Source organism: Olea europaea, unplaced genomic scaffold (assembly GCF_002742605.1).
Source record: "Olea europaea var. sylvestris unplaced genomic scaffold, O_europaea_v1 scaffold1244, whole genome shotgun sequence".
NCBI lineage: Eukaryota > Viridiplantae > Streptophyta > Magnoliopsida > Lamiales > Oleaceae > Olea > Olea europaea.
In genome coordinates this window covers 166,424-179,746 of record NW_019229877.1, presented here as the reverse complement: position 1 = coordinate 179,746, position 13,323 = coordinate 166,424, and the positions used below count along the sequence as shown (strand labels likewise).

The window sequence follows — 13,323 nt, the reverse complement described above, 5'->3', positions numbered from 1 at the left end:
AAAAAAAAAACTAACATAGTATATAATACCTGAGGATCTTTTATTGTCTCTACCAATAAAGCTTTATAAGATTCAACAGCCTCTGTTCTATGAGCTTTAGTTCTCACCCTCTCCACTTCTTGCTACTCTTTCTTTTCACTTGCATAATGCTCGTTCTCTTTCTTTCAGTTTCTCCTATAAACATAATGCAAATACTTGTGATATCTCTTAAATCAATAGTCAGGTGACACACACACATACGCATCACATCACATATAAAATGAGCATATACCGTGTGAAAACGATAAACAATCAATAACCACAATTTTAATATCTGGCCACCTTTACTTGTAATGCTAAGGATCAATCCCGGTGTGATAATTTTTCACCATTACACTAAAGAAGCAAATACAGTAAACTAAGAGGAAGATGAGGGTAAGAATCCACAATGCCAAATATGTAATCATCCCGTTCTTTCATTTCAAGTTATATGCACTTCATTTCCAGTGATATGCTTAGTCTAGCAATTGACGATACTTTGAATTTCTATCATATGCATCTTTAAAAAATCTTCAATCCACAGATGCAGAAAAGCAGTTATACACAAAGCATATGTTAGAATTTTAATCAGAATCTTTGTGTACAGTTTACATTGAAGAATTTACGTACCATTCCAGCTGACCCAGATGGACATCAGATTTTACTTCCATAGGTCAAGTTTCACATTAAAAATACGTATAAGTGGCAGTAGTTTCAGTGTAGTTTGACACTTGGGATGAAGGTTGACTCAGGTTAATTGATAGCCTCTTTGGGAGTGATTTTGAGAATTGATTTTTTGACCGTTAGGAGAAAAGTGAGGTCCACCTGTAAGAGAAGAAGTCAAATATGACGGCTGTAATAATAAAATAACAGTAAAAAAATCAATTTTTTGGGGGAAAAAATCACTCCCAAACAAGCTGTGAATCTGAAAGTCAAACATAACATCTTCCTTCAATGGAAATACATTTAGGCAGGATACATCCCCCACGGGCTGTAGATATTAGTATAATGTTTATGGAGTGTATCTACCAGGCAAGAATTTAGACTAATCTTCTCTACTCTCTACCAACCACAAGCATTTCTTTCAAAGGTATTGTGCCAAATAACAATGACATCTTTTATTATTCGGTGAAGCAGTTGCCAACACAACAATGTAGATCTTGTACACACAGGAAGTAGGTTCACATATATGCATGTAGTACAGTTTTATCAGCTTTTAGGCATGAGAAAATTGAATCGTCTCAAAAACCTAAGCTGAATCTATACAGATGAGCAAGCCCTTCAATGCAGGACACTGAACAAGAACTTAACTAAAGAATAAAAAGGAAACATGGTAAAAGGCTAGGATAAGTTACTTCATTTAAGAAATTCTCATTGAATAATCCTACATTTTCTGCAAAGCCGTGTAAAAGCAGAAATAATTTCTGTATTTCTGTGTGTTATTCGACTAAGTTACATCCTCAATTTATAACACAATAGGAAAGGGGATAAAAGGAAGGGGATCTCCTAAATTAGGAGATGAGACAATTAGTCCTAAATTAGTGGCCTAATTAGAGTATCTCTAAACTAAGGCAATACATAAATATGGTAACTACAATAATAATGCAATCTTCAAGATTTATAACACCGTGTCCCCCCAAGTTCAAGTGGTTTTTCTTTTTCCTTTTTCAGCTTGGCCTTACCACCCAAAATGAACATATTAAAATGAGTGATCGACATGGATAGATATTTAGATTGCTAAATTAAACTTCAAATAAGTAATCCCTTGCAAGAGCCCAAAATATCTAAACATAAAATCCAAGATGTGTGTTTGTGACAAACTAACAAGCAAGAATTTGTAAAGCATCATATCCAAGTTAAATGTAAATTGCTGATTAAAAACTTTCTGATAAGAATTTCAAATATCACCACCCAATTAATAGTCTGGAGGCAGTCACAAAATTTGTAACCAGATTGAATTTAATAAAAAATCAGCTACTTTTGGGAGAAATTATAGAATGCAATCCTTTCATTTGTTTGCAATTTAATATTTCCATCCCGATTAACCCTGCCATATAATAAACCAACCAAATCAAAACGGGTAGTTTGTGTGCACATAGTGACAGAGAGAAAAGTGGAAGATAACAGACAAGGAAAGAGAAAAATTTCTGACAAATCCAGACCATGAAATAAAAGAGAAATTTGTGCAGGGCAAGAATACAATTTTGCACGAGAAATTAACAAGTAATGAAATCAGAAGCACAACAAGTATAGAAAGCAGAGTAAAAATAAAAACATATATACAAATATAAGTTGCAATGCAGTAATAGCTAAGACAAAATTCTCTAACCTCCTCATCATGCTTTGTCTTTTCCTTCCCCTCTATCAATTTTTCAGCAGCCTTTTGCTCAGATATATATTCATTAAATGACCTCTCTCTGTCCTCGTGCTTAACAGCCTTGTATCTGGCATCACTTTTTAGGCTATCTTTCATCTACCAAAGAAAAGATCCAAAGCTTCTTAGATGATGGCAAAAAAAGGCCATCTCATATCATTACAGTGAAGAAAGAGCTTACAGACCCTTCATATAGAAACTGATCAGGAAATCAACTGAGCAAGATCCTTAGGAAGTGAAGGATGCATTTATTAAGGATATAAAATCCTAGCCAATTATTGGTATACAATAATATCTTAGGGGCTGTCTGGCACAGATTTTTCAACCTGATTAAAATTGCAATTATGACCATTGGGTGGTCAGTTGGGACCCACCCGTGAGAGGATGGGTCAAAAATGTTGGCTGGCAACGGTAATAAATTTGTTGCCAACGGTCACCTCTCTGCTGAGAAGCCCTCCCAGACAAGGGCTTAATCATTTCAAGTTCAAACTAGTTATCATTTTCTTCTTTACTTTGTTTCTAATATCATAGCCTTTCAACAGATATGTCAAGCATTCGAACATCTGATCTTGGACTGTTGGACAACTCCACTGATGGAAATCAAACAGGAAAGTATATCAAAACTATCAATTGATACAAGCATAACTTATTGTTCTGGTCAGTAAGTGGAAATCCATCAACAGCGATGACAGATACAAGTGTAAGGATATAACACAACCACAATGAATATTGAACGTTTCATGGACAAAATTCTGTCTCAATATATTGATGTACTAGTTTCACGCAAAGTAGCTAAAACAACGATTCAATTTCAGTACATTTGAATAAAGCATATATCTTTGGAACTCAACGTTACTTTATTAGGTTATTCACGATATTATTTGTGCAGAGGCTTCTGAAATTTTTCTTAAGAGAAAATAACAAAGAAATGGCTTTACACTTCGTGGCATTAGCTAGTCTATTAAGGCAAATAAATTGCCTTCACCTTTACCATCTTTTTGCACTTCTTTCCTCTACCTTTGTTTCTTCAAGATGCTATCCCCAACCTTTCACTTATTGGCATGTGTAGTCCCCGTGGATGGTGTCCATCAATCTGGTGTGTGTAAAAAGAAAATTGTATTCTAATACTTAAAAGGATACAAACACAAAAAGAAATAAAAAATCAAATACGAAAATAGTTATCGTCCACCATTCTGGAGCCCCACCCCCTCTTCGCAGTAACCCAATACACAACATACCCTGAACCCCAAACCTCTTCCATCTGGTGAAGCTCCACACTCCACAAACCAAACCACTCCTGCAAACATATCCTTCTCCCTTTCTCTTTCTTCTCTTCTTTGATTTTCTCCGCTTACAATCCTTCATTTTTTGCTCAATATACCAACGCAGAATCAATGGCAATGGATGCTGAAGATGACTGGGAAGGGATTTAATAAAGAGAACACAATGAACAACCCTTTGTATATTTAAGTAAATACAATATTTTCTTTTTTTGCAATTACTTACCGGACTAGCAGATGACTGCTGTGAACTTCTAGAAGGTGGATTGTTCACATTCAAGTACGAGAAGGAAGGTTGCACAACACCATAAAGAGTAGCACTGTTTTGTTTTGGTTCAGATGCATCTTGTGAAGGAGCAATTGGAGTCAAACTAGATACAGAGCTCAGCTCTACCATTTTAAGTTTTACTTCCTAAATAACAACAAAGAATCAGCAGCGAAGAACTGCCCTAAAAGCAAGAGAATATGAATTTAAAAAAAATCAAAATTACTTGCCTATATACTTTTACATAGTACTTTTCTTAGACAACTAGATTCCGCTTTCAGAATTCAACTAAAAATTAAAAGAATTAACATTTGACAAAATGGGTAGGGTGAAATTACACATATTTGAAACGTTCAACTAGACAAAAGAAAATTAACAATAACAAAACGTACATACAAAAGTCTGTGTGACCGAAATAGCAATTCAGTTCTATTTCTATGACGAAGAAAGAGTTTAATTTTCTAAAAATTGGTCAATATCAACGAATGAGAAAGAGTCATTTAATAATAAAAATAACAATGAACAAATAGGAAGAAACGTACCAAGTATCGAAACCAGAGAGAGACGGCGAAAGCGAGAACTGAGAAGTTGCTCCGGCTATCGCCTCAGGCTTTGTACGGGTTAAATAATGTAGTGCGACTTGGGAGACAAAATAAACCGGGATCACGATTTTAAGTTATTTGCAACATAGGTCCCTGATCTTTTGAATTATCTATATTTATAGAAATGGATATTGTTGGTCATTATACTTTGACCCAATGTTCAATTGGGTTACTGTCAATTGAGTCACTATAGTTTAATTTTCTATCGATTGGATCCTTATACTTTAATTATGTTTCAAATTTAGACAACTTTTGAGTTAGAAGGAAATAGAACTAACAAATTCATATCACACAGACGTGCAGAATGAAAAATAACTTGAATCGTAGCTTGGCTTAAACTGACGTAAAATTAAAGTATAATAATTAATCCATAGGTAATTAACTATATAACCCTTTCGAGACAAATCGAAATATAGTAACCCAAAATGAGGTCAAAGTACCGTCACGCAGCTCATAATACGGTATATAAATTTTTATAATTTTTTTTTTTGCCATATTGCATATTGAAATGTGTCCTCGTGGTTCATAAATATTCGGAAACTTTTCTTTTGATATATAGCCCCTTTTGGGTGGGAATTTTTAGTGAATTTTAATAAAAATTGATGAAATGTGTGATTAAAAAATTGTAGATTCGTAAAATATATTATTAAAGTTAATTGTTGATTTTTATTTAGTTAAATACTAATTGTTTCGTGTGACTTAGATGCTTTTTTAAACATATTGTATCTAAAAACATTAGGAAAACTAATCATTAATGACATAATTGTGAATTTTTGCAACTCTTTTAAAGCCCCTATCTGGTTCCATTATTGAATGCAAGAATAACTTTTTTGACCATTTTTCTTTGCAGCAAATGAGTCCCATTCTGATAAAGAAAAAAAAAAAAAAAGGTTTGCTACCTATTCGAAGGTCCTAAAAGCCGTTAAAATGAGGCAAAAAATTTGGAAACAAACGTGGGCTAAGTATAAGAAGTATTTGTAGGCTCAAAACATGCATTTCACATGTTAATTTGAAGAGATTGGTCTTCAAAAATTACGCAAGCATCATCCAAGCAATTATATGTGAAATAGTTAAGAGTTTTACGACGTCCAACTTGGATCGAATCTGGAAAGGATCAACCCAACGAATTTAAAATAGTTGGATTTTTATGCAATCCGATTTGGACAGATTCTGGAAAAGTATCGAACCAATGAATATTAGGGTGTTTGAACTCATTTAATTTTGAAAAACGTATCAAGAAATAGTAGATTGATGAAAAATGTGTGATTAAAAAAGAATGAAAAGTTTTTAGTTTGTGTATAATATTATTTTAATGAAAAATGTGTTGTTGAAAATGAGTACCGTAGAATAATGTGATAGAATGTGAAATAATGAGTGACAAATAGGGCTTAGTTTTGTCTGATTCAATTTCATCACGCCTAAAATTAATTCAAAAAAATAGAAATTTTCACCCGCAAAACTTCCTCCTAGAAACAAGCAAGTCATATAATCTTCATGTTGAAACACAAATATATGGAATCTGATAGGATATCAGAAGAACAGGCTTACAATATGAAGGGGATGCATCATTCACTATATAATCTATACATTAGATCCAAAATTACAAAGCCACCAAAAATGAAAGCTCTTGATCAAGAGGGAAATGGAATAGGGGAATGGAACTTCAAAATTGTAGAAAAAGGAGGACAGAAATCATCCCACGATAAACCCGAGCCTTCTATCCCAGTAAATATATCGTCCTAGAAAACTCAATCCTAAGTGAGTTCTCCTATGCACACTTGAAGCCAGGACAAACAGACAGAATGATGATGAGAACCAAAGCTACAACGATACCAAACACAATCAATTTAATCTTCATATTCTCGAACCACATTTTTCGCCTAATCTTGGTCCCCTGTTTCCTAAAATCCTGCGCCTGAAAACCCGTCAAAACACACAAAAATCTATCAAATTTCAGAACGAAAACATAATTTATGTGTCACTAAAGATAAGAAGAACTTGACACACTCGAAGGAGTGGATTAAATGCAATTTCAATATGGCTTCCTCGGACTAACCTGTGATCGGAGATTATCAGATTTATCAACAAGCAGCTCAATCTTCTCGCCTCGGTCAAGAACCTAAATATACGAGGAAAACAATTAGCATCATGAGGAATAGCAAAACTTTCAAATACCAAGTAAACATGGAAAACTTGGTACCTTCTCGATGTTTTCCATCATGACACCCTTTACTTCAGATACCTGAGCCTTGACTTTAGCAAGTTTGTTAATTTCTTCAGGATGATCAGCACAGTACTGCATATGCTCTTTCAATTTTGGCCTAGCATAGCAACAGGGTGTTCGACAAAGCCCACACAAAAAGGAAAGAAATATGTAAAATGTGAAAAAAGCAATTACCCAAATTCCTTTTTCAGGCTATTGGCACCTGCAGTTGTGGCTTTTCCTCCTCCATATCTCTTGTTAAAATCATCCTTAACACGCTCTAGAAACGCAATCGGAATTTGCCTGCCAGCAGACTCAATGGCAACAACGCAATAGGCTACAAAATAAAGCGTAAGTGTTTCTTGAGAAAATGGATTGAGGTGAAATATTGGATCCATAATTCTTTCCTTTTCCCTACCATCAAGTAGGATCAGAGGAAAATCATTTACTCTTTATCCCCATATTTATTCACACAAATCAAAGAAAATGATCACAGACCACAAAGATCAAATCAAAACCAAACAAAAACGCTCAAATTCAAACCAATAAAAAATAAATAAATTGTAAATGAATTATCAAAAACGGAGGGTTCATACTGAATCCATTTTCCACAAGGTAATTGAAGGTGTGGCCATCGCAATTGTAAGTGAACCTGTTGTTGGATGCCGGCAGCTTCTGCAGGCATTGGGAGGCAATGCCGATGAAATTCCCCTTGAATCCCGTAAATTCTGCTAATATCACCGTGCCTCTCGCCACAAAGCTGTAGATCAGTGTCTGCTGAGTACCCATAATCTATATCTTATATATGATTTTCGACAAGAAAAACCCACCCAGAACCCAATTTTGAATAAGGAGAGATCAAAAAAATTGATATGAAAATATGGATAGAGAAACGTATTGCATTCAAGTGAGGGGGAAAAATGTGTGTGGAAGAACGGTTGGATCGGAGAAAAACCAGAAAGAGAGTAGAATTTGAGGAATCACTATCTATTTATATATAAACAGTAAAATAGCACATTTCTATAATTAGCCAAATTGTATTGAATCAACCCATGGCGCCTTTCAAAGCTCATTTCCACAACCAGCCTTTCCCCCATACCTCACTTCCCCATATTTGTCCAGCTCCGTAAAGACATTAATTTCTTTCTTTGGAACAGAATCTGCAGACTCCCATTCAGTTCTTCGAATAGCCTACGATTATTTTCATCAGGTATAGGCCACGGCGTAGCATATTTTTCATAAAGTTTCTTCTCCAAAATTCCATCCAAAATAAAACCCTGAAATTGTGCCACACTCATTGTTTCATGAATCTTGACACTCATTCTCCCTCTCTTAGGCTCTCACGGTCTATTCCGGCGTCTATAATGTTCCCTCTTGAGTGTTTTGCCCATGTTTACAATCTTGAAACAACTTTATTCCTCAACTCATTTACAATCTCATTGTTAAGATAAATATTCTACACATAAACCCAAAAAATATTATTTCATGATTTATTTTTCTCAAAAAATTAATTTTAATAATTGTCAAACACTTTGTATTTCGAATTGAAAAATGCTAAGTGTACATAGTTTCTACATGTATTGCGGTGGCAGCAACTATGTTATTCATTTTTGAATTTTGATACTTGTGTACCAGCGGGTCGGTACCTTATTGCTGCCTTTTTAAAGGTAGCAAACTGGCTGCTTTTTTAAGGCAGAAAATTCTGCCTTTTAAGGCAGCTAGCAGCCAAACAGATAAAAAAAAAAAAAAAGTCTGCCCGACTCGGTTCAGAAAAGCCCGAGCTGAAAGCTCGGACCGAGCAGAAATTTTTTGGCTCGGCTCGACTCGGACTCGTAAAAAAGGTCGACCATTTTAACCGAGCCAAGCTCGAGCCAAAATTTTGAGGCTTGGATCGTTGACATCCCTACCTCTATATGAATTCTGTGAACCAACCCTTAAGTGTAGTAAGGTTCTTTCGAATTTCATGGCTTTCGTACTTGAGCTCAATGGCTGAAGCTCATCCAAACCCTGAATATTTCAATCCATCCAGAATTGTTTCTAGTTTATTTTATTTTTAGGTTTTTCAATTTAATTCATATTTAATAAATATATAATAATATTAAATTTAATTAACGAATTAATTAAACGGAAGCAATAGATGGAGAAATTTAATCCCCACTCCACTTCCAAAAATATCTCACGAGACAAGATGTTAATGATTGCTCTTGCCCATTGTCATCCCTAATTACTTAGGGTTGAGAATAAGTTGGGCATGCTTAGATTTTTAAAAAAGAATAATTGTAAAATATGGGTTAATAACACAATTATGGAACATTTGGGGTCAATTTCTGAAAAATCAATTAAATCAATAAATATTGTAACATTAAGACGAAATATTCTTAAAATTCAAGGGTCCTTTAAATTATTTTTGGTCACAAAGTATGTAATTTTTTTGAAGTATATAATCTTTGACATGTACGTTGTTTTTTTTTTTTTTTTTTTTTTTAACGAGTGTAATTTCCTAAGCACCTGTAACATCACATCTTGTTTTGTATAAAGTATAAATACTGTTTCGTAGAGCTTCAGTTTATTCATGAACAAAAAGAAGTGTGCACAAATCTTCTTCCATCACATCTTTTTTCCCCTTATTCTCCATACTTGGTCAATGATGCTAAAAGAACAATCTAATTGACTGCTAAAATAGTTCATTTTAGCCCACACCTCTCGATATTAAGGCATATCTCAACATAATGAAAATATATAATGAGATGTTATAAACCAAATTGACAAGATTTTATCATTGTGATTATTTGACAGGAACTTGCTTCTTTGACATGCTGCGCAGAGCGTATAGCCAACACGATCTGAAATTTTGTAGAGATAATAATGCTGATAAACTAGTTTTGAGTAAATTTGTCTGTCTTGTGATCCTTATATACCACTTGATTAGCAACACTTGTCAAGCTATTGTTTAGGAGATTCCTCATTATCAAACAAGCACATTCGAACTTTTCTTGTTTCTTGTGAACCTTGCTTGATTTGTCTTATTGGTTGGATATTGATCATTAACAGATCTGGCAATGCATGTGCCAAAATGAGGTAGAAAACCAGTGTCCAGCGTATTACCCCGCTCAAGTTCATTTTCCCACAAAGGAGTACTCTCCATTCTTTATAGCCCTCCTACCAGGACATACTGTTATTTTAAATAATCTTGTCTGGATGCTTAAACTATGAAAGAGCAAACAAATTCATTTATTATTTATCTATAACTATATTCTCAACATGCACCCTTACTGCGGCTGAAATTCATTTTTTCAAGAAAGGCTTTACACCTAGATTATCATAAATGTATGAAGGGGAGACTTAAATACAAGACCTCTATTTGCTCTAATACCATGCAACAAACTGGATTTCACTCACCACTTTTTTTTTTTTTTTTTTTTTTTTTTTTTTTTTTTTTTAAAGCATCAAAATACATAATCAGCAAGAATCTAACTAAAACGTGTATCTACACGAACTAATAAACACCAAATATTTGGAAATCAAATCCCAGAAATCTCATTCCATGTTGTACCACCTCAGCAGCCTACGTTATTGGACACGGGCGAAATTTTTTTATTTATTTTTTTATCTTCAGAACATACTGAGAGGGAAAAATGGTCATATACACAAACTCCTAGCTTGAGACGTCTACCTGAAGTGCTTGCAAAGGAACATCAAAGTTCAATAATGACTTCAACAGAAAAAGCACAAGTCTGGAAAATGTTATTCTTGTAGGAACCACATTCTCACGAAATACTCAATGTATTGCATTCCACATCCAGGTTTCTTTCCACTGGTCAAATTCCTGTAAATGAATATTGGGTGAAAAAGGCTTGAACCGTCAACTCAGCAATCACTCTTAAGCCATGACATGACATTGACATGCTACACAATGACACCACAATCCAATTGCCTAGTAAAGACATTTCTTTTCTCCAGTAGTGTTTTCCTTCTTCTCCACTAACTCTTATTTGTTTCAAAGGACAACAACCACAAATACAATGAAAGTTTAAGGAACTAAAGGTTTTCCAGTCGATTGTTGCTTTAAAAATTGGATTATTAGGGAGCAGGATTCAGAGAACTTCCTAAATCTCAGGTGTTAAAATGGAATAAATGAATACAAGATTTATTTTATCCCAGAAGATGTTTGTTATGTTTGAGAAAGTTTATATTCTTCTCTCTGATGTCCTATGAAATAAAGTTCCCGCTTCAAAAAATGGGGTAATTTTCTTCTGATTCCTCATTTTAGAAGAAAAAAGGTAAAAATACATTGAGGACCTCAATTTCACCATTGGAATAAACAGAACCCTATAAAATTAACAAACATACATTCACAATTGTTCCCTTTGATCACTGTTAGAGATAGATGAAAAACAATATTGATGACTGTTGGGGAAATTTACATCGATTACGTGCATATTATATTCACAAAAGCATACATGTTATTTACGTGAAATCGAAACGTAATTTCGACTTACCAAAATAGGATTTGAGAAACAAAACATAAAAGTTACCGAATCTGAATGCATGGATATGGATTCATCCCTTTCGATTCTTGAACGAAAGCAAATTATTCTTTTAATTGAACCTTGCAACATAAACATGTAAACAATGTTAATCATTTCCCAAAATGAAAATATAATCAAAAGAAATCAGAAAACTGTAGGAAGACAGATGTAAGTAATGAATTTTTGGTCGAGGCAAGTGTTTGACACTTGATCCTTAAGATGAATTTGCCCCACATCGGTACTAACGATTTTTCGACAATTATCTTCCAAGATACAACGACCACGTCAAGCCATAGAAGCACTTCAAATAACTTTGACCAGCGAACTCGAATGGAATTCCCTCTCTACCAGGAAAATGCATTAAAATGTTATGGAATTAAAAATGAGAGAATTGCAAGAGAAGAATGAATGCTCAATGCAATTGGTGTACCCAAAATCATGTCCATAGGGTTCTATTTATAGATGTAGAAAAGGTGCAAATGAAGTAGTGTGGGCCAAAACATACATCCTTTTAAAAAGTTGCAACACTTGGTCAAAATCTGCATCCTTTCGAAAAGTTGCAACACTTCATTTCTTCCAACTTTAGTCCGCAATTTCTCGTTCATCCGGAATTGGTTTCGAGATTCCAAATATACTACGACGATCTACTCAATGAGTAGAATAAGTTGGTCTACTTATTTTTATAATTTGACCATCGAATCAAGTCCGAATGTTTTGTCGAAATTGACACGTAGTCACACCTTTTTATTTTTCACTTTTACACACCTTTTCATTTTCCACTTTTACACACATTTTCATTTTCCAATTTTTGGTTAATTATTTGAACCAATTCCTACAATCCTCCACATGAATGGAAATTGGATACGCATATGCAAATACGATGATATGATACAATATAGAGAGGGTGCGAAAAAATACTGCATCAGGGAAGGTAGCTTCTGACCTTGAACCTCCCTTAGTGAAATACCATTGGGCTTACTCGACTAATTGGTGAACGTGGTGTCTTGAACCATTTAGCCTTTAGTGTAAGCCAAAACAATGATACTCACACAGATGTCTTTTCTAAACTGTTCATGGATCTCATGACTTGGTTCATTTTGGCCCTGAACCCTTTTTGGTTCTGCAAGTATTTAGAGAATTCAAATCTTGAATAATTCTCACTGAAGCGACCCCACTTCACACTTACATAGGTGACCTCCTATTAAGAGTATTCTGCCCTACTCCATTTGACTTAATCAAGATATATGAATCATTAAAAGATTATCTTAACCTCTTACAACTTTGCAGAAAGCACTTTAATATCATAGGAATGAATTAAAAAAGCATTTTTCTTAGTGCTTTATGAAATCCTCATAACTTAGTTGTCCCTTTAAACCAAGATCTTGGAATCTCCAGTCAACAAGATAGGGTTACCATTACAAGGACTCTAACGTAGTAGGCTTTACCTCATTCCCTTCGATATGCAATATTCTTGATTTCTCTTAGTAAATCTCTTTAAAGGTACCATGAGTTTACATCATTAAGATCAACTGCTTAACGATATTACATCTATGACTTATACGTCTAGACTTATCGTTACTTATGACTTAGTATCTTATCAAATATTGCTAGCCAATGATCGATTCATTTAATAGATACAAATTATCGCCACCAAGAAATTCTCTCATGAAGTTATATGTCTCATTAGCTTTATCTAAAGCTTTATCAATTTCCAAACAACACTGTTAGACGATTTTCTATCTAATTATTATACTAGTCAACCATGTTTACAAGTGGATTTCAGAATCATGAGTATTCAATATCATCGTCGAAACATTACCATGCATTCGAACTTTATGAATATTCTTCATATATTCCAATTGTTCTTGCATGTCTAAACAAACACCATAATTGGCTTTACAACCCATTTCATCCACTTTAGATTTATCATATATCATCCTTATAATTAGTATAAGGGTTTTCTATCTTTCCACCTTCATAGGTATCATTCTATGATTATAAGATAGAAGCAAACGTAACTGTTAAACTAAGTTATCCCTACAATTTCTCAAT

The 13,323-nt window shown here is 34.2% G+C and overlaps 2 protein-coding genes across 12 annotated transcripts; both read right to left on the bottom strand.

Annotated features, from left to right (window-relative positions):
- Positions 1-31: 31 nt before the first annotated feature.
- LOC111374396 (pre-mRNA-processing protein 40C-like) lies at positions 32-4,561 on the bottom strand. 11 transcript variants are annotated; one of them, XR_002699128.1, is made up of 6 exons: positions 4,480-4,561; positions 3,899-4,084; positions 3,631-3,809; positions 3,410-3,485; positions 2,348-2,491; positions 32-174 (listed from the first exon to the last, which is right to left on the bottom strand). XR_002699128.1 is itself a non-coding variant. In XM_022997061.1 (4 exons), exons 2-4 carry the CDS (start codon positions 4,067-4,069, stop codon positions 136-138), a joined length of 354 nt encoding a protein of 117 aa, XP_022852829.1. In that variant the 5' UTR covers positions 4,070-4,084; positions 4,480-4,561; the 3' UTR covers positions 32-135. The 11 variants fall into 11 exon arrangements, 3 of the variants coding, with proteins under 3 accessions (XP_022852829.1, XP_022852830.1, XP_022852828.1); XR_002699124.1 differs by having other exon boundaries at positions 3,378-3,809; XR_002699126.1 differs by having other exon boundaries at positions 3,384-3,809.
- A 1,487-nt stretch (positions 4,562-6,048) lies between these two features.
- LOC111374394 (putative vesicle-associated membrane protein 726) lies at positions 6,049-8,061 on the bottom strand. The gene is made up of 5 exons (XM_022997059.1): positions 7,339-8,061; positions 6,938-7,079; positions 6,740-6,860; positions 6,596-6,658; positions 6,049-6,454 (listed from the first exon to the last, which is right to left on the bottom strand). The coding sequence occupies exons 1-5, from the start codon at positions 7,529-7,531 to the stop codon at positions 6,308-6,310; spliced, it is 666 nt and encodes a 221-aa protein (XP_022852827.1). The 5' UTR covers positions 7,532-8,061; the 3' UTR covers positions 6,049-6,307.
- Positions 8,062-13,323: the final 5,262 nt, after the last annotated feature.